Here is a 27,954-nt window from a genome sequence, read left to right as displayed (position 1 = left end):
GAAACATAAATGCTTAGCTAATCTGATTTTTTAAAAGTGAAGAAAACCAAATTGTTCATATAAAAATGGAAATTTGCAATTCAAAATAATGGAAGAGTAAATAAAGTAAATTTTAAGAAATTATTTTGGCCAATTATATGCTAACAACCTGATATCTGAGAAGAACCAGATGAATACTTATGAAAGTACAAAATACCTACATTAACAAAAGAAGAATTTAATTATTTGAATAACCCAGTATCAGAAAAAGAAGTTGAATAAGCCATAAATGAATCCCAAAGGGAAAAATAAAAACTATAGAATCTGATGGATTTATAAGTGAATTCTTTTAAACATTTAAAGAATAATTAATTGTAATATTACATAAACTCTTTTCAATAATAGTATATTTCTATGATACAGATATTAAATACTAAATACATAAACTAGGGAGAGAGAAAACAAATAAAGAAAACTTTAAATAATTATCTGCAAATAACATTGATACAGAAATATTAAGTAAAATATTTGTAAATCAGCTGCAACTGACTACAGTTTCTCTTTATTTAAGATAGATTATAGTCCTACTAATTGAAAAAATATTAATTGGTCATGGGTAGGTAAAGTCAGTGTAATAAGCACATAGTAAGAATTATGATATTACCTAAATTATTTACTCAGTACATATAGCTAGAAAACAAAAGAGGAATAAATGAGTAAGAATTTCAAGGGTAATAATAATTTTTTATAAAGATGATAAGAAGGAGGAAGTGGGGTGGAGCATCTATCAATACTAGATCTTAAACTAATCAGTAATCATCAAAGCAGTTTGGTACTGGTTAAAAATAAAATGAGGTTGATACAGTGGAACACATTAGGCATACAAAACACAGAAGCGAATTAATGCAATAGCATAATGTTTTTGTTTTGTTTTAGTCTTAAAAACAAAATAAAATGGGGGCAGCTGGGTAGTTCAGTGGATTGAGAGCCAGGCCTAGAGATGGGAGGTCCTAGGTTCAAATCTGACCTCAGACACTTCCTACCTGTGTGATCCTGGGCAAGTCACTTGACCCCCATTGCCTAGCCCTTACCACTCTTCTGCCTTGGAGCCAAGGCGGAAGCTAAGGGTTTTAAAAAATAATAACAATTTAAAAAAATAAAATAAAATGGTAGCATAATGTTTGATAAACCCAAAGGTCCCAGTTACTGGAACTCACTATTTGACAAAACTAATAGGAAAACTGGAAAACATTTGGGTAGAATTTAGGTATGGAAAAGCATCTCATAATGTATAGCAATATAACTTCCAAATGGAGACATGACATTTACACAAAAAATGGCATCATAAGAAAATTAGAAAAGCATAGAAGAAACTTGAATCTAGGGTTAGAGAGAGGGCTTGCTGAAACAAGAGATAAAAATAATTACAAAAGATAAGATGGACAATTTTGATTACATGAAACTAAAACATTCTTGCAGAAACAAAATTTATGCAGTTAAGATCATAAGGATAATAGGTAGCAGGGAAAAATATTTTCAGTAAGTTTCTTTGATAAATCCTATCCATGGGGAGATCTATGTGCATGAATTAGTTCATTAATTTTTGAAAATCCTAACACTTTGTGACATAGTATTCTGAGTTCAATATTTTTAGATAGCTGGTCTGAATGGCTTTCAGAGCTGAAAAAGATACCTCACAAAAAACATGGGTCCAAATGAAACAAAAAGTACACCATTAGCTAAGTTTACTAAAAAAATTCCCACTAATTTTTCACCCATCCACTATCTATACAAAGATTTTTAATGAAATTTGGCCAGTAAATTTCCATCTTCCTTAATAACAAAGTTAGTTATTCTTGAAGACTAATCAGAACAGTAGGTCTTTTTTTTTTTAAATAAATGGGTTCTAAACCCATTACAGTTTCCTCTGGAAAATATTTAAACAGGTTAGAAAATTCTGTTTTCATATCCTTCAAGTGTGGCACTTTGTTTAGGGTGGGGGTTATATAACGATGGAAACATTTTCAAAAATTTCAAAATGCCTTCTCCATAGTTTGAGCCTCTTTTGAAAATCAGTTACTTTCTCACTCATTGTTAAAAAGACACCTTTACTTTGAAGAAACAGATAAAATGTTTTTTAAAAAATAATCATCTAGATAGTATATAGTGATAACCACTCATCATCCCAACAAATGTGAAACACTTGTCTCTGTAAAAGAAAACTGCAAAGCATCTTTAAGGTTCAGCTTTTCTGTTGAACTCTGCCCTAATCTAACCAGCTCACCAGTCTGTGTGATATCAAGGATTTTCATGGTCACTCCTCATTTCATTACAGACTATTATAAATATTCTGCCACTTAAAGGTCTTGTTTTTATAACTTAGCCATATCACTGATATCCTGTTACACTTTTTCCATCTCTGGCTCCAGTTTCTTTGCTTCAATGACTTGGCTACAAATCACGCAATAAACGAATTTCATATGTGGGCCTTCTTTGGACCTTGATTGAGAATTATTTTTATTCTATAGTAGCTGCTCCATCAGGGTCTATACTTAATAGTTTTCCCGTTAAACAATGTTTTTATTTTTTAAGTCAGTTACTATTGAGAATGGCATATAATTTCTTCCATTAGTCACTCACAAACCCCACCCCACCCCCAGTATTTCATTGTTGAAACAGAATCTAGCAAATGCTTTAGTTTGAAAAATGTTGGGAACACGTATTTTTATCCTATTGCATAGGAAACCTCCCTGCATGGGATAATATGTTCTAATGTTTATTTCATCAGAGCTTCAGCAATGCTGTTTTAGCTTCTTCCAACAATCTTGGCTGACAATGAAATGCATTACAATTTGTTGTCATATCGTTTTCCATGTATTCTTTCAGCTATCTTACCACAGCAGGAAGACAAGTGTTTCCCCAATGATATTTAGCTTTTGGGGAGTTTTTCTCTTAAGTAAGAAAAGAGGCCTCTAAACATTAATCATTGATTACTGAAATTTTGTAAGCTGCTGGATTGAGAATCCTCTGACATACTACTTATAAAATATACTATAGAGGTTTTTTAATTTTAATTTTAAAATGGCTCACCAATTAGAATGACTTCATATTCTCTAACTGGCATAAGGCATTTAAGGTAAGATTCAGCATTAAGTGACTATAAATTCATATTCCAAATGATCTTTTTGATAATTTTAAAATTTTTGGCTTATCTTGTCAGAGCTAATCCGATCATCATTATTTTTAACTTTGTAATGGTTGACAAACAGCTAGGACTAAGAGTGAGAAAAGGGTTGGGGGAGATCTCTTCTATCCCAGGTTTGTTACTAAGGTCTCAGTTCTCCTCCATGTTTTACCTGAAATTGTCTAAAATTGTTGTCCTTAAACTTTTTGGTCTATGCTCTTAAAAACCATTGAAGATTCCCAAAAAGCTTTTGTTTATATGAATTTTAGCTACAGATGCCATGTTAGAAATTAAAACATATTGGGATTATTATGAAAATAGTTTTGACCTCATGGTCACTTCCCTCCCAACCTCCTACCACAAAGGATCTCAGGTACCTCCAGAGATCGCTGGACCACCCTTTGAGAATTGCTCATCTAAAGAAAGTTGATGCAAGAGTGATTTTTGTGTTCCTTGCCTCCAGAAGTTTTTGTTGTTGTTGTTGTTAGTAGAATTGATGTCCAAGTATCTCCATCCCTTCTTCTATCCACATAAAATAGAAGGCATCATCTGGCAAACAGATATGTGTATTTAAATTATGTCTTCCATGTTTCGACTTCTTAGTTCATTTTCTGGAGGTAAATGTTCACAAGTGATTCTTCAATTATTAAAGCTGTAGCTGTAAAAAAAAAATTTTTTTTAAGAGAGAAGGGTCTGGAGGCAGCTTGGTGGCTCAGTGGATTGAGAGCCAGGCCTAATAGAGACAGGGAGGTCTTAGATTCAAATCTGCTCTCAGATACTTCCTAGCTGTGTGACTCTGGGAAAATCCCTTAAACACTGTTGCCTAGTCTTTATTCCTCTTCTGTCTTGGAACCAATATGCAGTATTGATTCTAAGACAGAAGGTAAGGGTTTCTAAAAAGAGGAGGGTCAGTTCAGTAGTTTTCTTGCTAATTTTTGTTTTATTAGTATTATCTCTAATTGGCAAGTTCTTTGCACTCATCTTTTGAAGTCACTTGTAAAGGTATGTATGGTGTTCGGGCTGTGTATAAATAAATAAACAACTAAATAAATAAATATATGACCATTTGTCCATTTTTCAAAGGTTAGCTTGGGTTAAAACTAGATAACAATCTGTAAATCCACTTAACAGGACACACATAAACTGAAGTACATCAAAATATACTAAAAACCCTTTAAAAACTCCTTTGTTAATCTGCCACTCTTTCTTCTGGCTACCTTGTCTATAGCATAGGATAGGTAGAGCTGTATGGCATATGCACTGAATGAGAGTACCAATGTCAAACTGCATGTTAAATACTAGTAAAACTTAATTGGTTTTGCTTATTTTTAGATTAGAAATAGAAATTATAATATTTTTATTACCACACACCCAGGGAGCCATCATTTTGAGCACTCTGCCTTGGAGACCTCTGGGATAATGAGAGGAAGACCAATGTTTGAATTTTGCTTCTGACATAAACTTGGCAAATTGCTCATCATCTCAGTCCCACTGCCACATTCCCCTTGCTCCCAATTCCCTATGGCTACATACATTACAAAGGCTACATACATCTTCATTAGTTTAAAAAAAGTTTCCTTACCAGGATATCAATAACAACTGAAATCACAGGTCCATTTTTTTAACCCTTCCCTTCTGCCTTAGAATCAATATTGTGTATTGACTCCAAGGCAGAAGAATGGTAAGGGCTAGGCAATGGGGGTTAAGTGACTTGTCCAAGATCACACAGCTGGGAAGTGTTTGAGGCCAGATCCAGGACCTCCCATCTGTAGGACTGGCTCTCAATCCACTGAGCTACCCAACTGCCCCCCACAAGTCCATTTTTCATTTTTCTTTCTTTTTTTTATTAAAAAAATTTTCCTCTGGTTTATTTTTAAATTATTTATTAAAAATTTTTTTTCCATGTTTACATGATTCATTTTCTTTCCCTCCCCTTTTCCCTCCCCACTCCCAGAGCCAACAAGTACAAATGTTATCACTTGACATACAGGTTCATTTTTCCAAAAATCCTTGCCTTTTATCTTAGAATTGAGAATCAATCGAGGTGAATCAATTCTAAGGTGAAGGAGCATAAAGGCTAAACAATTGGGATTAAGTGACTTGCCCAAGGTCATACACATACACTGTCTGAGGCCAAATTTGAACCCAGGTCAGCCTGAACTCACATCTGGTACTCCATCTGCTGTGCCCTTATAAGTCCACTAAAAATTAAACCCACCAAACTCAATTCAGACAGATTTACAAATAAATTCTCCCTAACATTTAAAGAAAACATAATTTCAATATTTCCTAAACTGTTTCCAAAATGAAAATACTCGATCAAACAAATTTTGTCATAATTCTCAAACCAAGAAGGGGAAAAGAAGAGAAAGATCTATAAAGGTTTATACAACTATTGAACTTGGATGCAATAATATTAAATACTGATAAAGAGATTACAACACGGTACAATGAACATTAAGCATCTACATTGTACCAGGCATTATGCTAAAGCATAAGGGATAAAAATAATTTAAAAAAGAAATTTCCCTACCCCAAAGGAGCTTGTTGATTGGACTTTTTCTTAGAGTCATGTTCAGGAAAGGAGATCCAGGTATCTACTAAGCTATAAATGAGCAAAAAACCAGTCAGGCAAAGAAGGCCCATAGAAAGAGGAATTCTCATCTTGTCTGCCTTTGTATAAATTGTCCCCTGTGCATAACATGAGCTCCATCCTCGCCTCTGCTTCACAGAATCTCTAGCTTCAACTCCAGAGAGATATGGTTGTGCAGGCCTGTAATCCCTGTTTCTGGGGATTCTGAGACTGGTGGAGGGCTTGAATTTGGGAGTTCTGACCTGTGGAGAGCTAAAGTAATTGGGTATCCTCACTAAATCTAGTAACAATATGGTGAGCCACCAGGAGTGGAGAACTACCTAGCCACCTAAGGAAGGCACAAACTTGCATAATCTGAATTAGAACAGGGCAAAGCCCTGGTGCCAATCAGGAATAGGATCCAGCCACCAGATGCCACAGCAATTCCTGCCAAAGTGATATAGGGAGACTTCTCCAAAAAAGGAAAAAAAAAAGTTTAGTTCTACTGCCACCTCTGCTGGGAAACCTACTCTGATAGGTCTAGTTCTTAATAGCCTTCCCATCCAGGAAATTAGTTTTATGTATTTTGTGCTTAATTTTCTATGTATGACTTGTATGTATTTTATATTTTAATTTCTTCTGTCAATTTCTCTGTAATCTTCTAGATGCAATTTCTGTATTATTTCTGCATTTCCCCTAATAGATATTATTAGCTTCTTGTTTAATTTTATCAACAGTGCCTAACATAGTACTTGGCACATAGTAAGTAGTTAATAAATGCCTGATGAATTAAATCCAGACCTAATGAAGGAGATAGAGCTGAAAGGAGGGGGTTGTTTGACTCCTCCTGGGCAAGTCTGTAACATTTTCCTTCAGCTAAAAAATTTTTAGTCCTCGCAGATTAGACCATCTGGGAGGTGGTCTATTCCTCTTAACACAGTAAGTACTGGGTCCTATATTAGCAAGTATTGGTAGATTAGATGGGTGACATCATTCATTGCCACTGGGCTATTATCCATCAACTGGTTACTGTCCAGATAATCTGGACATTTACATGGCAATTTCTACTACAAATAATCTCCCTCTTTGCTGGAGAACAGGAGACTGCCCAAGGAGTCCTGAGTCTTCCCAGTCACATGGGGCCTTTATCTTTATTTCTGAAATATCCCAGAGAATCCTTCCTTTGATAATCCTTCATTTGATAGAAATATGTACATATAGATACACATATATCACATTATATATATAAAATATACATGCATATATGCATATGTGAAATATGTATATATCCATAGTAAAGAAAGTAAGAAAATTTAAAAACTGAGGGTGATGGGAATACTATTATTTTAATGTCAATATACATATCCTTTATCACAGCGTTAATAATTAGTAAGTATGAAGTTTACAAACATATATTACCATCTCATTATTTTCCTCTTAAATCCTCACTTATTTTCTACTGTTCTTATTAATGTTTTGAATGGCTATACTTATTAAGACAAAAAATTAAAGTTAATTCAAAAAGACTTAAAGGGCTCCCTATTGCATATTAGATTGTAAATTCCTTGAGAGCAGGAATTGTCTCTTACCTCTTTTTGGTGCCTGACACATAGTAGGTGCTTAATGAATGCTGACTGATTGATAAAATGGCAGTGGTGCGTAGAGCATCATGTATTAAATTTTATTTTTTTACCCTCCACTAGCACAATGCTAGACACATAACAGGCACTCAGTATTTGTTGAGTTAGGGTTGTGTGCTTGGAATGTCTCCAAAGTATATCTGGAAGCATCTTACTTCTCTTTTAAATTCTGGCTAAAAGGCCACCTCCTTTGTAAAGTCTTTTTTTTTTTAAACCCTTACCTTCTGTTTTAGAATTGAATCTAAACAAAATAGGCAATTGAGGTTAAATGGCTTGCCCAGCTTCACACAATCAGGAGGCCACATTTGATCCCAGCCCCTCCCAACTCCTAGCTCTCTATCCACTGAACCACCTTTGTAAAGTCTTTACCCTGATCTGTCCCCATCACCAGCACCAACACCAAAACCAAAAATGATTTCTCCCTCACTCAGTCACCTAAGCACTTTGTAGATGTCTCTATTTATCATATTCCAAATAGTATTATTATTATCTGTGTACATGCCCTATTACTTGCAGGAGATTGTAAATACATTAAGAACAGGGACCACCTCCTATTTATCTTTTTTTTTTTTTAAACCCTTACCTTCTGTCTTGGAGTCAATACTATGTATTGGCTCCAAGGCAGAAGAGTGGTAAGGGCTAGGCAATGGGGGTTAAGTGTCTTGCCCAGGGTCACACAACAGCTGGGAAGTGTCTGAGGTCAGATTTGAACCCAGGACCTCCTGTCTCTAGGCCAGGCTCTCAATCCACTGAGCCACCCAGCTGCCCCCTACATCCTATTTATCTTAGTTTGTTTCTTTGTTTGCTTTTCTTCCTCAGAACCTAATATAATATTATGACAGTATGTTATCAAGTGCTTAATGAATGTAGGGCCAAGAGGGAATAGTGAAGTATGATGCCTGGGGGAAATGGATATCAATGGTATAGCCAGGGCACCAGCTGATACTCTAAACTACCCTCCCTTTCACTCTGGGACTGCCTGTATTCTGACCCTAAGATTAGGCCTTGCTTCCTTTTCAGGGCCTGAAAGCCAACATGAAGAGGTTATACCAACTGATGACTGAGATACAGTTTGCTCGATGCAACAAGCCAAACAAATACAAGAAGCTACTGTTTGCCCTTTGCTTCTTCCACTCAGTACTGCTTGAGCGTAAGAAGTTTCTGCAACTTGGCTGGAATATCATCTATGGCTTCAATGACTCTGATTTTGAGGTCAGGACCAAGCCAATCCCTCTTATCACAGAATTTTGTTTCCCAAAATCCCTATAATAAAACACCTTTCTCCTATTGATTGGGATGTGGTTTGTTTTCAACCTACAGGTATCTGAGAACCTTCTGAGCCTTTATCTTGATGAATACGAGGAAACACCATGGGATGCTCTTAAGTACCTGATTGCTGGTGTCAACTATGGAGGACATGTCACTGACGACTGGGATCGGCGCCTCCTCATCACTTACATCAATGATTATTTCTGTGAACAGAGCATAAATACTCCCTTCTTCCGGTGAGGTTTTGGTTGTGGCAGTGGGAACAGATATGGGGAGCTGAGTGATATGATACAGGGTGGAATCAGTGGTGAATGGTTTGAAAAGGGCCAGATGGTAAGTCAGACCAGAAGATAAGATGAAACATTAGAGACTGAGTTTGGCATTCCCCCCTAAAAATGGAAGACTACTGGTTTTGGACCCAGAGGCCCTAGCTTCAAACTGATGCTACTTGTGGGGGGCCTTCAAGTTATACTGCTTCCTAGACCCTGGTTTCCTCCTTTTGTGTGCAAATAAATATATATTGGGGCAGCTGGGTGTTCCAGTGGATGGAATGCTGGGCTTGAAATTGGGAAGACTCATTTTCCAGAGTTAAAAATATGGCCTTAGATACTTACTAGCTGTGTGATCCTGGGTAAGTCATTTTACCCTGTTTGCTTTGGTTTCTTCATCTGTAAAATGAGTTGGAAAAGGAAATGGCAAACCACTCCAATGTCTTTGCCAAGAAAACACCATGAAGAGTCAGACACTATTGAAAATGACTCAACAACAATAGCAAAAGACACAGGGAATGGGGAATGAGGGCTGTGAGATGGAGATAAAAAAGGGTTGAAGTTTACTCATACTTAATGGAATCTCATATGTCCTTAGAAATGTAGTTGTAACTTTGTGCTGCTCCCACGCTCTCCAGACTTTCCGTACTGGATGCCTATTACATCCCCAAGGATGGGAACTTGGGTTCTTACAAAGAATACATCAGCATGCTTCCAGGCATGGACCCTCCTGAGGCCTTTGGCCAGCACCCCAATGCAGATGTGGCATCTCAGATCACTGAAGCTCGAACTCTCTTTGAGACCCTGCTTTCCTTACAGCCCCAAATCACACCCACTGGGTCTGGGGCCCAGAGCCGAGAAGATAAGGTAGGGTTAGATTGTATGAATATGAAACAGGTGTGTGGGTTGGGAGGGCTTTTTTTAATACCTTTGTATTGGAGAACTCTCTTGAATCTTACTTAGTTCCTGCCTGCTTAGGTCCTTGAACTGGCAGCTGATGTAAAACAGAAGATACCTGAGACAATTGACTATGAAGGGACCCGAAATCTGCTGGCACTGGACCCTTCCCCACTCAACGTGGTCCTACTTCAGGAGATCCAGAGATACAACAAGCTTATGGAAACCATTCTGTAAGAAGGGGAAAATGTCTTCTACTCTTGGGGGGGAAAAGAGCTATACACCTTTTTTGTGTTGTGTATGTAAACCCTAGGGACTCTTTTCCAGGTTTTTAAACTATATTAAGTAAAATACATAGGATTTTGAAAGAAATTAATTATACTGAGATAATTAGTAGTAGCATTTTTTTTTAAATTCACAGATTCCAGTTTAAGAACTACTAGCTTAGACTGACTCCCTAACAACACTCTTCCCTAGATTCTCACTGACAGAGCTGGAAAAGGGCATTCATGGTCTTGTCGTCATGTCCACCAGCCTAGAGGAGATTTTCAATAGCATTTTTGATGCTCGAGTTCCTCACCTCTGGGAGACGGTGAGGATTCCATCCTACTTCACCAATTATAGTTGAGAATAGAGTTGGAGGGAACTGAATGCCTAGGTTTAAATCTCCTACCTCCTTTCCCAGGCCTATCCATCTCAAAAGCCTCTAGCATCCTGGACTCGGGACCTGGCCCTCCGAGTAGAACAGTTTGCAACATGGGCTAGCAGAGCCCGACCTCCTGTGCTTTTCTGGTTGTCTGGATTTACATTTCCCACTGGTTTCCTTACTGCTGTACTGCAAGCTGCTGCCCGTCAGAATAATGTGAGGTCCCTTAAAGGGTGGAATGGACACAGGCTCCACTAGAGGGGTTGTTAGGGTGGGATCAGGGGTGTGGAGAAGAGAGAGGGCCATGTCAAGAAGAGCAGGGAAAAAGTTGGGAATTAATATAGAAGCAATTACTGGGAATTCATGGACCATGAGGCCTCTCCCTTTTAACCCTTCTCCAGGTCTCCATTGACAGCCTTTCTTGGGAGTTCATTGTTTCCACTGTGGATGACAGCAACTTAGTATATCCACCCAAGGTGGGGATCAGATATGCTTGGATTTGAAAGGGAGAGGGAAGTGGACTTAGAGTCAATTAGGGTGGAAAAGAAATCAATTACCAATGGGAGACCAAACGAGATTAGGAGTATTGGTTTCACTACTGGAGTTCCTCTGATTTCTACCTAGGATGGTGTTTGGGTTCGTGGCCTATTCTTGGAGGGTGCAGGTTGGGATCGGAAGAATTCGTGTTTGGCAGAGGCAGAGCCCATGCAACTCGTCTGCCCCATCCCTACCATACACTTTAAACCTACTGAAAGTAGAAAGAAGACTGCCAAAGGTATACATACAAGCTCTCTTCCCTCAATTTCCACTAAGTCCCCTTGCCAACTATCCTCACCAGCATTCCCAATAATGGCCCTTGTCCCTGACAGCAAGAATCCCCAAGCTGGATAAACCCTGCCCCCAGCACAGGTCTCAAGGCACTTATTTGGTCACTCTCTTCTCCCTCAGGCATGTATTCCTGTCCCTGCTATTACTATCCCAACCGGGCAGGCTGTGCTGGCAGAGCCTCCTTCGTAATTGGCATTGATCTTCGATCTGGAAGCATGCCATCTGACCACTGGGTCAAGAGAGGAACTGCATTGCTGATGAGCTTAGACAATTAAAGGGTCACTTAGGAACCTTTGGAACCCTCATCATCTAAGGAAGAGAATTTGGATGTATGAGGCCAAGTTTCTATAGCTGAAAGTGAAAGGCCTGGGGACCTTCCGGAGCTGGTATGCTTAAAGCCAAGAAGAGTGAAGCCTCATTCCTTTGGTTTCCTTGCCCTAGAGTCCATGGTTTATTTATGAAGAGTGGAGGAGCTGAAGTTATTATTCTTTATTCAATAAACATGTTTTTAAATTTACTTCCGAGTCCTTAAATCAAGTAAGGTCTTGGGGAAGAAATAGTGTTGAATTAAGACACTTACCCAGCAACAGCTGTGTTTAGTATTTAGGTGAGAGTCGAAACCCAGAGACGAAGAATGAGGATTAAAAGCAGTGGGATGGGGCCAGAACAGAAGCGAGGCTGTGGGGCGGGGCCTGAGCAGGAAGGGGCGGGATTGGAGCTGAAGGAGGCGGAGCCCAAGTTGGACGCGGGTAGGAATGAGTCAGGGGAGGGGCGGGTACCAGGCCGGGGAGGGGCGGGGCCCGAGCTGGGAGAGCTGGGCATTGGGTCTCCGGCCGGGACCGGAATGGGGCCGGGGCGGGGCCGTGGGCGGGCCGGGGCGGGTGTTTGTGTTGGAAAATCCAACTGCGCCACGGGGCGGAGCGGCCCCCCCAACCCAGGCTGGGGTGGGGGGGGCCTCCGGACCCCCTGGGGGGTCCATGGGGAGCCGGGACACCTGGAACCCCCAGAACCAGGTAACGGGTAGCCCAGCGGGCGTCTGGAGAGCGGGAAGCCATCTCCACGCAGGGGGCGGGGCGGACTGCACTGCTGGATCCCTGGAAGGGAGCTGCGGGGACTCTGGGCACCTGTGCCCCTCGGGAGGGTACAGGCGCGCGCAGCATGTGGCCGGGTCTAGGCGCTGGTCTCCCGGTGCCTAGGGGTCCGCATTTAGGAGGGGGTTGAGAAATCGCTCAGTTCCCAGTGTTTGAGTGCGTGTCCCAGAGAGGGGGCGGGGCGCGGGGCGGCCTTCGTGTAGGGGTTGAGGGGAGATTTGTCAAAGGGAAAAAGTCGTGGACAGGTCGGGATGTGGGTTGGGATCTCTTAGGTCCTACCAGAAGGTGAACATCACCCCGCCCCCAGCTCCCCATTGCCACCGGTTTCCTGCAGGCTCACTCCCTCCCGTCCTAATTCAGCTCCTCCACCTCGGCTTTATCGCCCCCGCCCCATGCTGGGAGGGGGGAACCTACCCAGTTGAGCCACCAGGGGGTAAGGTTGGTGCGTGTTCCTGTTTCTGGGAGGCGGGGTTGACTGGGGCGCTGGGTGCCCGCCTACTGCTCCCTGCGCAATTTAGTACCCTATGTGTGGGCTTCTGGTGCTTGAGGGAAGTTGACTTCCTGTCAGTGCAGACCCTCTAGAACAGGAAGCGGTGAAAGGATGGAGGGGATGAGGTGGGGAAAAGGGGCACAGCATCCTTCACTTGAAATGACCAGGAGTGGGCGGGCGAGGGGGCAGGCTGCTTGCAAGCAAACAAGACCAGCTTCCGGTCAGGGGGTGGCTAGTGCTGTTTGGAGGTGGAGGAGAAAGATAAGAGGCTAGGTCCCTTTAAAGAGAACCGAAAGACGATGAGAAATGAATTTGCTCCAAAAAATCTTGGTGCGCTATTACTTCAGGGCTAGAGGGGTGGGGCCACGGTGAGACTCGGGGCTGTTCTAGTCTTACTCTTCCACTACAGCTTGCCTTGTAGCTAGAGTAACTGGAGGCAGAATCGGGAGCCGACTTCTCGAACTGCTCCAGCCGCCCAATCCACTTAAGGGCATTCTAGTGACGTCACTAGTAGCCCGCCAATGGTGTGGAAGGGGGGACGCGGCCTGCTGATGGTGGGGGTGGGGGAAGAAGGGATTGGGAAGAGAAAGAGCTGAGGGGGGCTGGGGATTAGAGGGATCTCTGAGCAGCTGCTTCAGACCTTGCACGTGCACTCCCACACGCTCACATCTCTCCCTCCACCGCCCCTCCACCCTCAGCCCCCAGCACGCGTCTCTTTGCCGTCTTGCGCCTGCGCGGCAAGTTGACCGATATGCCTACCCTGCTCTGTATGTTTGCAAGCCTTTTGGGGCTTTACTCCCGCTTATTTCCCGCTTGATACTCCAGTAGATTTGGGCTTCCTAGCAAAAACTCCCTGGGGCTCCAGTTCGGAATGTCTGCTGGAGACTTTGGCTGCAAGTCAGTAATCCCTTTTCTGAAGTCGGAGTTGGGAGAAAGAACAGGCTAGGCTACCTGGGTTCCCACCCCAGTTGGCACCCTCCGATCCCAGGTGGTACTGGGTGGAGCTGTGGTTTCCTGCTCCATCTGTTAAGTAGGGAGTCTTGCTTCTATTCCTTCTTCTGGGTTTCCAGAAGCTTTGGCTTCCTTCCCCGGGAGCGATTAGAATCTCTCTGGTCTTCACTGGCAGAATCAGGAGTGGGGATGAAGTCTGAGGGAAAGGAAGCTGAAAAGTAAGACATACTGGAAGCTGTGAGCTAGATTTCCTGTAGCCCACTTGAAAGGCAAGGAGAAGAACCTGTAAGAATACTCACTACCCCGCTCCCCCATCGACTCTGCCCCTTCCCACAGTCTTTCTCTTTTAGTGTGCTTTTTCCCCCCGTAATTTTTTATATTTCATTGTCTCTCCTTTTTAAATGTCTCTTCAACTAGTTGTCTTCCTGTATCTGTGTCATTCCGTTTGCTTCTTTGTGTCTGTCCCTTTTCTTCTCTCTGTCTCTCTTGATTATATAACTCTCCCTCCAGCCTTGTCCTGATTTCAACTCTGGAGACTCCGCCCTGGAATGGAGGAGGAGGAGGGGAAGTGTTAGGATGCCGGGGACAGCCAGGACAGTAATGGGGCTGTGGAGCCCAGCGTAGTAGGACAGTGAAAATTCTTTATTGGTGTGAAAGAGACCGTACATTCTTACAGACAAATTAACCCCTCCTACGGATTTTTCTCTCTTCTATCTATTTCCTATAGGTTGGATCTCCTGAAAGAATAGGGAGAAAATTAAGCATCTAAAGGAGGAAAACCAAGATCCTTAAGAGAAATAAGGAGAATTGAGGTTTAAGACCTAGGAATGAAGACTCTTTGGAGATAGCTCCCTCCTTGGGTTCCCAGAATTCCTAAGGCTAAGGCATTTCTCCTGGTGCTTGCTCACCCCTTTCCTCCCCCCTGTAGCTCGGGGTCAGAGGTTGGTGTCAGAGGTGGCAGAGATGACGTCATTAGTGCACGTGCCTGGGGGTGGTTGCTAGGCAGTGTGGCCTCCTCCCCCACTCTGAGTCCAGTTGAGATCCGTTGCCACCTCTTCCCCTTCCCTACCCTAGTATCTGCAGGTGGGAAATCCTGGACTGGATTTTTTTGGGGGGGGTTAGGGTGTGGTGCTCACTGGCCCCAGCCTTGGTTCATCTTGTGGGATGTGAAGTCTCCCCACTTTTCTAGACTCTTACCTCCACTGAGTCTATCCTTCCTCTCCTCTTTCCCCTCACTGTTGCCTCCTGAGGGAACGACGTGGGAGACTGCATGAGTTGTGTGTGGTGGTGGGACTTTACTTCCTAAGAAGAAAGATAATTGTAGGGGTTACCTACTCCTCTACTTTCTCCCTCACCAACAGTACCCCTCCCCCAGTCTCGATGGGAGTGGGTGGAGGAATAATGTATAAGACTCAAAACTCCGGTCTTTAATGGGGGGGGGGGCGCGGATCAATTTACACATTTTCACTTTTATGGGGAGAAGGACTGAGAGGACTGACAGCTGGAAGCTGCTGTTGGGCAGGTATTTATTTGCATCCTGGGCTGAAAAGCGGGGGAGGGGCAGGTTTAAAATTGGCTCATGCCATTATTCTGGTGGACAGACCAGCTTCCCATTCCCCGGCAGCTTGGGAATTGGGGGGCGGGGTGGGAGGTGGAAGGTGGAGAGCGAGTGTTAATTTGGTGGTGGTGGTAAGCTTCAACTCTTATGCTCTCTTCATTTGTTGGGGGGATTGGTTACAGTCTTACTGCTTCTCTTTTTAGGGTTTTGCTCTCTTGGGGAAGAAACAACTCGGGCTATTTCACTAAAAAGGGAGGGCAATTGTATTGAAGCTTTCAGTTTTTCCGAGGATCTCTCGCCCATGTTGTTTTGTGGAGCCTTTTAATTCTGCAAGGGGACTTCCTTCCATATTTTTTCATTAGGGGGAGGGGGGGACGGGAACTGAAGGGTGTATAAAAGGTTGAGGGGTGGGTGGAGAGGGAACAGCTAAAGGGGCGTGGGGGGGCGGGTTACTGAAGGAAGAGACCGGAAGGGAGGAGGAGGGAGCCTAGTGGGGAGGGAGGGAGAGGGGGGAGGAGGAGGAGGAGGAGGAGGAGGAGGAGGAGGGAGGGGGTTGGGGAGAGCCTGCTACAGTTCTTTGTTTGACTCCGGGACTCAGGGACTGGGAGGAGGAGGGAGGGAGGCAGAGGCCGCAAGAGCCGGGGACAGGCCCAGGAGGCAGAGGAGGGATCGTCTCCCCCGCCCCCCCCCCAGTCCCCGCTCCCCCCCCTTCCGCTGCTCCCCCCTCCCTACCCGGACTCGGGGGCACCGCCGGGGGACAGACACCCAGCAGGTAACCCCCGGCCCGGCTCCCCCACCACCACCTATGGCCCCCCTTGAATTCTTGCTTTAGTTCTCTCTCCCTCCCCATTGACCCTTATTTCCTTCCCCCACCTTTTCCTTTTTCTGTCTCCTTTTTTTTCTTGGTCTCTCCTTTTATCGTTTCCATTTTGCCCAGTCTTCCTCTTGTCTGCCTCTGGTATCTCTGACTCTTCGTGCAGACTCCCCCTTCTTCTCCTCCCCCCCCCCAATTGATCTCCTTGTGCTTAAATCTCCCCTCCCCCACTTCACCTCTACCCGACTCTCGACCAGGTTCTCAGTCTCTTCTCCAGCTTCCTTATACCAATCTCTACCTCCCTCTCTAGGTTCTGCCTCCCCCACCTCTGATGTTCCACCGGGTGTCCATCTGCCCTCCCTGTGGAAAAAGCCCTTAGCCCTTTCCTCATTTTCCCTAGTTCCCAGTACCTCCAACCCTGAACCCTTTTCTCCTGGCAGCCACTGGGGGAGGGGAAGGAACCGGAATTGGGGAGGGGGCATCTAGAGAGGGGGGATGGGGACTGTTTGTGGCTCTGGGCTGCTAGTGTTCAGAAGTCATGGACAGGGGTGGGGTGGGGGGTTCAATTCTCTATTAATGAGTGTGTATGGGGTTGGATGGGAAAGGAACAGCTCTTTCCACTATGATGTCCCTTTAAATAAGCTGGGAGGGGGCATAGTCCCAAATGTCTAGAGTTAGGGTGGTGATTTAAAAGGGACCCTGTCCTTGTAGTTAGTCATTTCCACCTTTCATTGATTGAAGAGAACCGTGGTGTAGGGTACTGTAATCTTGGTCCTGAGGGAATCAGGCTGGGGTAGAAGGGGGGTTGTTTTGGGGGACCTGGTGAAAGGGGATTGGCTAGCAAGGTAGAGAAGAATGCTCTAGTGGAAACAGGGGCTTGAGGAAGGGGGGCCCCCTGCAGCTCTGGCAGCAATCCCAGTCTAATGGGGGTAGTAGGGGGGTTTTTTTGTTTGTTTGTTTTTACCCTGTGCTCTATCCCTGGATTCTCCTCATCTCAGGGATAGAGTTTAGGGCTCATGATAATGGTCACTGAACACTTCAATGGCAGAGAGCAAGATGTTGTGGGAAAAGTGTGTAGAAGTGGAGTCTGCTTCTCTCCTGGGGACACTACCTGGAGAAGTTGAAGGAGCCCCTAGACTTCCCCTTTTGTTGTTCTGGGACTAAGCACTAGAGAGCCCCAGCCCCTCCCCTTGTTTGCCCCCCCCCCCCATTCCCTGCTAACCTCCTCCCCCAGCCCAGCTGTTGGGCAGATGAATTACAGCCTCCGGCTCTGGGCCAGAGCTAATGAGGGATTAAGGTTGTGGTGCTGGAGTGGGGTAGAGGTTTGAGGGTGTAGGACTTGATATGTGGAGACCTGGGTTTGAATCCTGCCCTCAAGCACTAGCTGTATGATCTTGGACAAGTCACTTAAGCGCTTAGTGCCTCAGTTTCCTCATTTGCAAAAATGGGGATGATCATATTTGCACTACCAACTTTAGAGGATTGAGGAAAAGCTCTTTGTAAGTCTTGTGAGTTATTAATAAGTTTGCTGATCCCACCTCCCCCAAGACTTTCACCTCAACCCTATCCTAACCTATTTAGTTTTACTCTCTACTTTAAATCATTGTCCCTCTCAAGTGATGCTACTTCCCTCTTAGTGGGGACTACCTTGATCCCTACAAACCTCCCCTTATCAGCAAGGAAGTTTGTTGTCTCATATTCCCAGCCCACTCATCATGGAGAGGACTGTCAGTGGGTCAGGAATAACAACTCCCCAGGAAGGAGTGTCATCAGCAGCCACTGTGGTTTACAACAGATTGCATCATGGAGACTGGGGGGCCAGAGGCCTGGGTCTCTGGGGAAGGAGGAGGAAGGAGCAGGACATAGAGGTTTCAAATAAGAGGGATGTGGAGAACTGATCTTCTGAGAGTAGGGGCCATAGATCTGAATTCTTGAAGGAATTGAAATGGGATATGGCTTGAATATATTTCCTGGGAAGGAAATGAGTGTTGAAGGGGTAGGACCTTGATTGGTCAGACACAGTGTAGAAGAAAGCCCTCTTGTCACCTTTCCTGTTCATTTATTAGAGGAAGGAAGTGATGGGGAAACAGCAAATGACCTTGAAGGGGAATCCTTCCTCCTTGTTTTTCCCTCCTAAGTCTTAACAAGGGACCTATATAGGGCCAAAGAGGCCCCCAATATATACCAGGCGGAAGGGCAGCCCTTGGCTCCTCCCCTTCTGGGCCCGTTCAGCCAGTCCAGCCACCTCTGCTTTAGCTGGGACCTGCCTGGCCTTGGGGGAAAAAGAGGGGAGGGGAGGGGGCAGAGTCCAGAGGGTGGAGTTGGCCATCTGGTTGCTAGATAAGACTGGGTGGAGGCAGTAGCTGGAGGAGGGGCAAAGTACTTGGACATCCCAGTTTAGGCTTCTCAGAGTGTGAATTTAGGATGTTTAGAAGAGGATAGAGCTCTGGGTGGAAGGGTATCCTCCCAGATTTCCTCAGATACTAGGTGTTATCTGAGGACCTTAAAGTCAGGGCCCTGTTGTCACCTGCCCTCTCCCCTGTCGGCCACTATTCTAGTTTAGGAAAGAGATGTCAGACTGGATAAGCAGGCTGATCCTAGGAAGTGGGAAGAGGCCCCACCAACCTAGGGCAAACCTGGTTGGGGGAAGGGAGGGTAAGAGCAGAGGAATGGCTTTTTCTAGTTGCCATGGAAACAGATTCTTCCTGTTCCTTTACTCTAAGCCAGTTCTGTGAGTGGTTGGGGAAAGTGGACAAAGGGAGGTTTTCTGGTTGGGACTCTCCATTCCTAACATCCTTTTCTCTTCTACAGGTTTCCCCATCCAAACATCATGACAGCTCCATAGTGCTACCCATCCCTCCCCTGCCTGCTACATCCCATCTAGAGGGCACTGGTGCCAATGAGAGAGGAGTGTGCCAAGCTCCATTTGGTAAGTCCCCCAAGGAAATGTAACATATATTATGTATACATTTATGTCTCTCTGTGTCTGTATATATCTCCATCATCCTTCAATTCCAAAATTCTACCACTCTCCCTCAGGTTGATGAAATTTGGAGGTTAGTGGGTCCAGTTCACCTGCCTGTGATGGCTTCCATTATATATAACCTGAATGGTTCAGTCTTTTTGGTTTATTGCCTTCCTCTATCCCCTCCAGCTGAGGTTCAGTTGTACTTCCTAGCTTGCCTTTGAGTTGATTAAATCCATTTTTATAGACATTGAACATCCCCCTACATATACTTCCTTTGAATGATACAGCTTAATCTCCATTCTGCTAGAGCTGGCAAAATGGATGGTGTATGTGAGATAGCATGAAAACTGGAGGTGTCAGGGAAGGGATTATATTAACCCTTTTATTCTCTCCAGTTATTGCTGGACGACTTTGACTTGGGTGGGGAGAGGATTAAGCAGAGTGTATGATAACATAGGCACATTTACGGTAGACAAGGAGGGGAGATATGGGATTCTTGCTGTAAAAGGCATATTGTTACTATGACAACTCCAGGAATATCTTCCTAGTTCTCATTTATCTCTATCTTCCCTTTTTTAAGAACTCCTTTCTCCACTCTACACCTGGAATCTCCTCAAGCAAGCCTTCCCTGATTTAATCCCTATTATCACTACCTTCCTCAGTCTTTCAGCTCTGTCTTGAGGCTTTACTTCATTGGTCCCAGTTATCACATTACAATACTTACAAGCTCCTTGTCTCCTGTTTTCCCTCAGGAGAAGGAAGGAGGAAAAGACAACATGTCTGCCTCTGTTTGATAACTATGCTAGCTTCATCTCCAAGGACATCCACTACTTACTCAAGTTTCCCAACTCAAACTCAATTCTGCCTCTGACCCTTTAACCACAACCACATTCCTATTCTGAAGGAATGAAGGAGAGCTGAGGGCTGGTATGAGGGGCAATGAAATTCAATCAGCATTTTTAAAGTATGTGCCATATGCCCTTTAGATATTGTGGTAGCCCCTGGGGATAAAGACAAGAATGAAAAGAGTATCTTCTTGTTCAGAGCTTACATTCTACTGAAGAAGTAGGATGGAGGGAAACATAGGGAACAGACAGGCCCAGTGAATTATAATATTCAGGAATTTTAGAGATCATCTAGTCTAATCCTCTCATTTTATATAGGAACCTCAGGCCCAGCCAAGTTGTTTAAGTGACCACACCACACAGGAAGTAAGTAAGGTTCTTGGACTCTAAAACTTCCCAGTGCATTGCAGCAGGTTGAGGGAGATAGAGCTGAGGTAGTAGGAATGAACTAGGGCATAGAGACACTGAAGTCAGTGATGGAGAAGGGAAGTAGAGGCTTGAGGTGAGTTTTAGAGTGCAGAGATGGGATAGTATGGTTAAAAAAACATACTGAATTAAATCTATACACTGAGACAGCAAACCTTCTAGGATTCACATCAAGTGTCCTCATTCATATACAGGCAAGAAATGAGAATAGTCAGTTTTTAATGTCAGGTATGTACTTTACCTCAATGCATACAAAGATGATAGTATCCCTGCTGTTAGGAAAGAGGATGAGAGATGAGAGTACAGCAAAACAGGTCAGTTGTGTGCTAAGCCAAGGAGAAAATGAGAGCATGCACAGAACAAGACCGGCAGAGGCAGTCCTACAAGTCAGGGAGAAAGAGGGAGTGAAGTGATGAATAAAAAACATGTGTTTAGGGAGTCTTGACTCCAAGCTTAGCACCTGATATATGCAGGTGCATATAGAAACAGAGACAGACAGTGTTAGAAACATGGGCCAACACAGATACCAGTCAGAGTCAGAGACATACAGTGCCACCCACAGTTTGCCTGGGCCAGCACTTGGTCATAGTCTTACACACACGGATTCAGTCACTCAGGTTCCCCTTCCCCCTTCATGGGGGGATGGGGGTGGGGGGAGCACAGACTGGAAAGGGAATCCTGGTTATCAACCCTTTAAATAAATCCTAGTCCAGTTGGGTTTGAGTCACAGAAGAGCCCTATTATCTCCCCCATCCCCTCTTCTCTTCCTCCTCCACCCCCATGCATAAGGCTTAACCCCTGCTATCCTTGCCTTGCTTTGACTTGTCAAAGAATAATGGTGGGCTTAAAAAGTACAAAGGTAAATCCTGGTGGATGGGGCAGGTGGTCTGGGTTTGGGCACTTTGGTGAGTTTATATACTTCCATGTGTATGTATATATACTGTCCTATAAAACCATGTCTTTATAGGGTTCTGTTCCTGCCTGTGTGGGTACTGAATGTGTTTATGTGTGTGCCCTGTGTAAACCCTATTTGGGTTTGAGTTAGTTTTGTAGTGTTGGGGCCTCTTTCTCAATCTGCAGAAACAGTGGTGGAGGTTATGTTGGCTGTCTGATATTGTCTCCATGTGGGGAGTGGGGAGTTAAAGTATTAAAGTCCAATGCCCGGATGGAAGGGGTGGAGCTAGCCTAGGCTGGGAAAACCCGGATGAAGAGGGCAGGGCCTAACCTAGGAAAAAATTAACCCTTTAAGAAATGCCCCTTTGTGACTTTCTCCTGACTTGATCTGGAGTCTCTGGACTGCCAGAATGGCCAACAAATAGATATGTGCCTTAATCCCTGAAATATATGCCGTATACCTCTTTTTGATATGTAGGGTGACCATGGGTTCTGGAAGACTGTTTGTTTCTGCCTGCTTTCACTAAACTGAAGTATATATACCTGTTGGACCTTGGAGCCTGTGGCCTGAGGAGCTACCTGGCCAAGTTCAGCTCATTGTAAGCCAGTTGGCTACAGAATAAATTATATTTTCAGCCATAGACACTCTAGAAGACTTTGTACTAACTTGTAGAGAGGGACTGTAGCCTGCATCAAAGTCCAGGTTCTTAAGGCATGTAATGAAATGAGACAAGATAATAATGGGGAATAGCCATGCTGGGGGGGTTGAGAATTTTGTATTTAGCTTAGCAGGAAGATATTTAAGTAACATAATATGACCTGTACTTTATTAAAGGAAGATGTCTGGTCACTGGATTTAGAAAATAGGGAGACTGATTTAGAAGACTTTTGAAATAGGCCAGACAAAAGGTGTTGAAGATCTGAACTTGGCTAATGACTGAATGTAGAAAAGGGGATAGATGTGAGATGTGTTGTAGAGGAAGAACTAAAGATGAGACAACTGATTGGTTATAGGGAGAGAGGCAAGATTTCAAGGTATGCCATACTTGTTACAATAAGAAGTAGGGGGGGAGGCATGCCCCTGTTCCAGAGGGGAAAGTAGAGGCAAAAAAGATGTTGTTGAGATAGTGTCGTATGTTTTTGTGAAGGAAGGGCCTTGGATGTCTCTATCGGCTAGCCTAGCAGGTGAGTGGGAGGGATTTTCTGTGAGGAGTAAGAAAAGGGATTTTCCATGGTACTAAATTGTGAGAGAGTGTGTAGGCTGATAGGTTGTGTCTGTCTCTGACTTTGTGTATGTGTGTCTGTGGGGAGAGGTGTGGGGGCTGAGTCAGTGGGAATGTGGGGGAGGCTTTCTTAGTGACTCAGACTCCCCCCACCTTAAATTTGAATCAGACCTAGCAGAGAGGATATCTGAAGAGAAGAAACAAAGAACAGGGGCTCTGAGTACTGGTAAAAGAATAGGAATGGGGGGGGGGGGGGAGTGGAGGGGAGGAGCTGGAAATCTGTGACCTGAGTCTGTAGGGCTGACTGAGAGGAATAGCAGTGTGGGAGTATGGGAGATGACTGGTGAGACATGTTGCCTATTAGGGGAGAGCTGAGTCAGGCAGGCCTCGGTGGGAAAGGGGAAGTGGCGAAGAGAAGTGTCATCATCAGAAAAAGGGAAGCTACATTTCCTGGTAGCCAGCATAGCATTTCTAGGACCCACTTCCCAGGCTGGGCCTCTGGTTCCTCTTCCCTGAGTCTCTTACCATTGGGACTCCCCCAGTGGTTATTGCAAACTCTTGTGTATGTAGCTGGTGGGAGAGAAAGTAGGAGAGAAAGTTAGCAGTTTCTGTTTATTCTAGGAAGGAGGAGCCTTGGGTAGAGGCCACAATACTTTGCATATGTTCAGCTAGCTCTTTAGCATAAATCCTTTGGTTTATATCCTCTTTATGTCTAGCCCCTGAGCTAATTCATTTTGCTGGTTTTAGGAGTAGTAGTTGTAGTTGTTGCTTACTTTATTTATATAATAGAAACTAGAGCTGAGAGGGAACCGGAAGAGGCCGCCTAATCTAATCCCACGTTTTAGTTTGGAAAAGTGAGGGGTTTTTAGGTTTCCAATGAGCCTCTTCACCACTTTGGAACGAAAGTATTATTTATAGATAAGGCAACTGGGGCTCAAAGAGCCTAAGAGATTTGTCCCTGTCACATAGCTAGTGGGACTCAGAGGTGGGATTTGACCCCAAGTCTTTCTCACTTTCTCCTCTGTGCATCCTCTCAGATTTTGGGACCAAGAGGTTGAGTGAGCTTGTTGTCTTAGCTGATAAAGGGTGTAGTCTCACTCTTCTAATTAAGTGTGACCTTCCTTCAAGCTTCTTTCTCTGTAGAAATGAAGGTTCTTGTGCTGTGGTGCAGTGAAAGAAGGCTCTTGCTTACTCTGTGTGTAGGGAGGAGGCTGAATTCACCAGAAGTCCCTGTTGATCTCTGGCTTGGGTTGGAAATTTCCCTGCTGTGCCGGCATATGCATAAAGCTGAACTTTCCAGCCGCCCCCAGACCTTTGCCCTGAACTCTTCCCCCAGCTTCCTGCCCTGTGCTAGCTAGCTCACTCTGCCCCTGAGGAGATGAGACCGGAAGGGTCTGGAGGCGGGGGAGCAGGGACGAGTGGATGCCCAGTTTCTTCTGTAGCAAGTGGAGTGCTGGTTGCTTGGGAGACCCAAAAGGATCCCGCTCTGATTTGAAGGAGGAGGAAATAAAATAAGCCCTCGGCGTCTTTAAGGAAGTGGGCGGGTATAAGTGAGAGGAGGAGGATGATGTCACTAAGTACCGACCCACCCTCTGCACCCCCCCCCTTGATTTCTCCCCCCACCCCTTCCGCTGCGCAAGTAGCCACGTCACGGGCAACCCCCGAAATCCCCCCTCCCCTCGTGGTGGGGGGTGGGGGCCACGTGGGCTGTGGGGAGCTCGTGGACTATACTGGGGAAGGGCACAGAGGATATTCGAGCTGTGAACAGAGGGGCCACAGAAGACTGGGGTACGTGACTTAACGGGATGGGGATCTGAAAGCAGATTTCAGAGGCCTGGGGGGTGAGCTCAGTGTTCGTTAAGGGGGAAGACTGGGCTTGAGAAAGGGAAGCCAGGTCAGTTAAGGGATTACTTAAGGCAGAGGAGTCGGAGATGAGAGACTTGAAGGGTTTATAACCAAATAGGCTGTGGGAATGGGAGTGAGACAGTTTCTGGGACTGAAGAGGGAAATTGAGAGAATAGCCATTCAATGTCGGTGGTGTCGATAGGAAAGGTTAAGGCGTTGGTTGTAATTGGGCAAAGGGGTCAGGGTTATCTCGGGAGGAGGGGGTTTTGGTGTGCTTGGAAGCATTTTAGGGCTGGATTTGAAAAGGGTCTTGAAGTTGGTTTCGGAGAGCAGTTAGTAGGATGAGCGGATCTGGGAACCAGAGTTTGAATTACAGTCGGGTAGTGCCTGAAAGTCTGGGGGCCAGGCTGTTGCCACTGTGGGAGTGATGCTGGGGGCAGGTTGTTTTTGTCTGGGAGGTTGAGTTACACACTGAGTGTTTCTTGGTTTCTGTCTGGTAGCCGGCTGCTCTCGGTTTGTGTGTATGGGGGGTGGGAGGTGGAAGGGGAGGACTCTTGCCGCTGCTCTGCAATTGGCCTCAGGGTCCGCTCCTCTCCACCGTGTGTTTGGCTTCCTCTTTTTCTAAGGATCTAATTGGTAGATTATCTTTGCCCGCATCTTTTTGCCTGCTCTGTTCTGGTGTGTCTCCTGTTTCCGAATAAAGAGAGTACAGGGATCAGAAAAGGAATAAGGAATTGTGGGGAGTTCAGGATGAGAGTAGAAACACTTGTGGGTGTTGACTGGTAGGGACCCTTTGGTGGGAGAAACAGGGTCATGTAGGGGTCACCGTACCCCCCCCTCCCCAGCTAAGCTTGTCTAACCAGCTTCCCTGCTCTTCTCCCCCTTTCTGCTTTGACCCAGGCCCCATTGGCTGCAATGCCTCCCCCCCTCTCCCCCCCCACCAAGCTAATCTCTCTCCATTGGTCCCTGGCAGGCTGTTACTGAGGCAGACAGACAACCAAGGCGATGATTGGCCCTCAGGGGAGGGAGTGCGCCCTGTGATTGGACAGATTCCTGGAGTCGGAGAACTCTGTAAGTGGGAAGGCGGAGGGAAGGAGGGAGGAGGGAGGAGCTTGGAGCTGCAGTCGGGTCTTACTGCCCCTGCTCCCTGATAGGAGCTTTTCCTCTTCTTTCTCTTCCCATTCTCCCTCTTGTCTCTCCCCCTTTCTCTTCTTTTCCCACTCTTTCTCTACAGAGTTATCTGGGACACCCCAAGGAACAAACGGAGGGCTCTGGTTGCAGAGGCAGAAGCTAGTACACTGCCTCTGAGGAGCTCCACCTGGCTGGCAAGGGTGGGGGGCCAGCCCGATCTTAGGGGCTCCCGGGGCCACCACTGACCTGGTGAGTGCTAAGAAGGTAGAGTTTGGGTGTGTATGGGGTGTGTCAACCTCCAGAGAAGATGTGTAGTTTTAGCTAGAAATCTATTCTCCTTCCTTCTAGGCTGGATGCATCGGGCAGTGGACCCTCCGGGGGCCCGAGCTGCGCGGGAACCCTTCACCCTTGGGGGCCTAAGCTGTGCTGGAACCTGGAGTTCTTGTCCTCCCCACCCCCCTCCCCGGGCATGGCTGCCAGGGGGCAGGTGAGAGAAGCTTGAGACCCTGTTCTTCCCATTCTGTATTAAATTTCCCCTACCCTGGACTTATCTTCCTTCCCATTTCTCTTTTTGTCATGGCACTGTGCTTCATTTCTCCCAATCCTGAACCAGTGTTTTACTTACCAACCTTTTCTTTCTGTCTTTATTTGGCTGGAGTCCTCTTCTGCATTCATCTCCCCCACCTCCACCCCATTCTTGATAAACCTCAGTTGTTACTTGGTCTCTTTTTTTCTTTCCCAAACAAGGGACACCCAAGCCACCCCCCCCCCCAACCTTTGACTTATGTGATCCCACCAGGTGTTCTGCCAGCATTGGGCAGCCCCAACTCCCAGCTCACCTGCCCCCAGCCCATGGCAGTAGTATTGGGTACCCCAGCAAGCCCTACTACCCCCCTGGGTAAGTGTAGAAGGGAATAAGTTTTGTCAAATAGAACCTGTTCTTTCAAAGAAGGTAGAGGGTTGGAATATGAACTACTATATCAGTTCCTAAAAAGAGTGGAAGTGGAAAGTGTTAGGGACAGAAAATTATTGCTTATTGAAAAATAATTTGAGGTGGGGAGCTAGAATGGGAGAGATGAAAATAGTCAATGTTTGGACTCTTGAAGGGAGAGAAACTTAATGGATAGGCATAAACTTGGATTTAGAGAAGATTGACATTTAAAGGGAAGAAAAGTGAGAGTCCAACATAATTGGATTTAGCTGAAGTCTTCAGGGACACTTATATTCTCTTCTTTGTTCCCTCAGGACTCCTAATCCTCGGCCCCTGCATGGGAAGCTGGAATCCCTACATGGCTGGGTTCAAGCTTTGCTTCGAGACCCAGCCCAGCCAGGGTTATGGGAACAGTTGGGTCAGCTTTATGAATCAGAACAAGATGGTGAGGAGGCCATGCGTTGTTACCACAGTGCAGCCCGATATGGGGGTGGCTATGCAGAGCTAGGGCTCCGTATTGGCCGGCTTCAACAGGTGAGGGTTTCATGAGCGCTGGGACAGGAGGGCTGAGGGCAAGAATTTAAGGATACGGAGGAGATGTGGGGTTCAAGGAGGGACAGCTGAATTTGGGACTATTCATCTTGGAGCCAGGGAGTGGGATTATGTTTGGACAGCTTTTCTTTACTGCTTGGTAGACCTGAGTTGCTTTTGGCATAAAAGAGTGGGCAGGGGAGGAGAGGAGTTATCACCCAAGTTGGTTGTTGTCAAGGGGAGGGCTTGAATTTATAATTTTGCCACTTTGAGTTCCTTCCATTTTCTCTTTTCCTCTTGTGATTAGGCCCAGATCTGGAACTTCCACACTGGCTCTTCTCAGCACCGGGCCAAGGTTCTGCCACCCCTTGAACAAGTGTGGAATCTTCTACACCTTGAGGTAAGAGACAGAATATTGCATGTTTAGGGAACGGATGGGAGCTGGTAGAATATGGAGTGGAATTAGGCAAAACAGGCCTGCTATAGAGCATCCTAGATGAAAGTTCTTCTCTTCCCCTTCTCTTAGCACAAGCGAAGCTATGGGACAAAACGTGGGGGTCCCCCAGTGAAACGAGCAGCAGAAACTCCTGTGGTACAGCCTGTGCCCCCAGTGGCTCCTCCTGGCCATGCTGATGAGAGCCTTAGCCCTGGAGGCAAACGTAGGAGGGGCTGTGGCCCTGATCAGGTATTGGCACCATAATATTAAGTCTGCAGGAACATAGTCCAGAGCATTACAGGGCCTTAAGGGAAAGTGAAAAGCCTCTGGGCTGGGCTCCTAGATTCCCCCCTGATTTCCTTCCCTTTCTCTCCAGACTGGTCCTCCTCCAGGGTTACCACCACTGCCTCCTCCAATGCCAGGCCTAGCTACAAGTCCCCCTTTCCAGCTATCCAAACCAGGGCTCTGGAGCCCACTGCATGGAGAGGCTTGGGGTACTGAGTGCAAGGGTTCTGCCCCTCCGGAGCGTCAGGTAA

General features: G+C 45.3%; 2 protein-coding genes and 1 long non-coding RNA gene across 14 annotated transcripts in view; 2 read left to right on the top strand and 1 right to left on the bottom strand.

The window, feature by feature from the left end:
- Nucleotides 1-11,801, top strand: part of DNAH2 (dynein axonemal heavy chain 2) — a 149,141-nt gene extending 137,340 nt beyond the window's left edge. For all 3 annotated transcript variants that reach the window (XM_007483167.3, XM_007483168.3, XM_016430831.2), the window contains exons 80-88: nucleotides 8,396-8,587; nucleotides 8,696-8,880; nucleotides 9,552-9,780; nucleotides 9,892-10,043; nucleotides 10,288-10,402; nucleotides 10,496-10,672; nucleotides 10,858-10,932; nucleotides 11,081-11,231; nucleotides 11,405-11,801. In XM_007483167.3, coding sequence (XP_007483229.1) covers nucleotides 8,396-8,587; nucleotides 8,696-8,880; nucleotides 9,552-9,780; nucleotides 9,892-10,043; nucleotides 10,288-10,402; nucleotides 10,496-10,672; nucleotides 10,858-10,932; nucleotides 11,081-11,231; nucleotides 11,405-11,559 — 1,431 coding nt within the window. In that variant the 3' untranslated portion in view covers nucleotides 11,560-11,801. The remainder of the gene's footprint in view (nucleotides 1-8,395; nucleotides 8,588-8,695; nucleotides 8,881-9,551; nucleotides 9,781-9,891; nucleotides 10,044-10,287; nucleotides 10,403-10,495; nucleotides 10,673-10,857; nucleotides 10,933-11,080; nucleotides 11,232-11,404) is intronic.
- Nucleotides 305-16,360, bottom strand: LOC103106782 (uncharacterized). The gene is made up of 5 exons (XR_008916478.1): nucleotides 16,248-16,360; nucleotides 15,014-15,118; nucleotides 11,865-14,359; nucleotides 5,697-5,768; nucleotides 305-3,821 (listed from the first exon to the last, which is right to left on the bottom strand). It is a non-coding gene; the product is annotated as an uncharacterized LOC103106782 (long non-coding RNA).
- The window catches only part of KDM6B (lysine demethylase 6B), a 27,874-nt gene continuing 12,084 nt past the window's right edge, over nucleotides 12,165-27,954 (top strand). The window contains exons 1-11 of one of the 10 annotated variants that reach the window (XM_056817571.1): nucleotides 14,803-14,899; nucleotides 15,300-15,338; nucleotides 19,000-19,117; nucleotides 25,363-25,460; nucleotides 25,624-25,769; nucleotides 25,869-26,007; nucleotides 26,320-26,418; nucleotides 26,766-26,985; nucleotides 27,290-27,382; nucleotides 27,509-27,667; nucleotides 27,795-27,950. In XM_056817571.1, coding sequence (XP_056673549.1) covers nucleotides 25,874-26,007; nucleotides 26,320-26,418; nucleotides 26,766-26,985; nucleotides 27,290-27,382; nucleotides 27,509-27,667; nucleotides 27,795-27,950 — 861 coding nt within the window. In that variant the 5' untranslated portion in view covers nucleotides 14,803-14,899; nucleotides 15,300-15,338; nucleotides 19,000-19,117; ... (1 more) ...; nucleotides 25,624-25,769; nucleotides 25,869-25,873. Of the gene's footprint in view, nucleotides 12,298-13,988; nucleotides 14,102-14,778; nucleotides 14,900-15,109; nucleotides 15,339-15,483; nucleotides 15,506-15,958; nucleotides 16,147-18,597; nucleotides 18,844-18,999; nucleotides 19,118-25,362; nucleotides 25,461-25,623; nucleotides 25,770-25,868; nucleotides 26,008-26,319; nucleotides 26,419-26,765; nucleotides 26,986-27,289; nucleotides 27,383-27,508; nucleotides 27,668-27,794; nucleotides 27,951-27,954 lie in introns of those variants that run through there. The other 9 variants (XM_056817569.1, XM_056817572.1, XM_056817574.1 and 6 more) reach the window with 9 other exon arrangements.

This window comes from Monodelphis domestica, chromosome 2 (assembly GCF_027887165.1).
Source record: "Monodelphis domestica isolate mMonDom1 chromosome 2, mMonDom1.pri, whole genome shotgun sequence".
NCBI lineage: Eukaryota > Metazoa > Chordata > Mammalia > Didelphimorphia > Didelphidae > Monodelphis > Monodelphis domestica.
The sequence above is the reverse complement of the archived record's forward strand: the minus strand, read 5'-3'. Positions and strand labels throughout refer to the sequence as shown.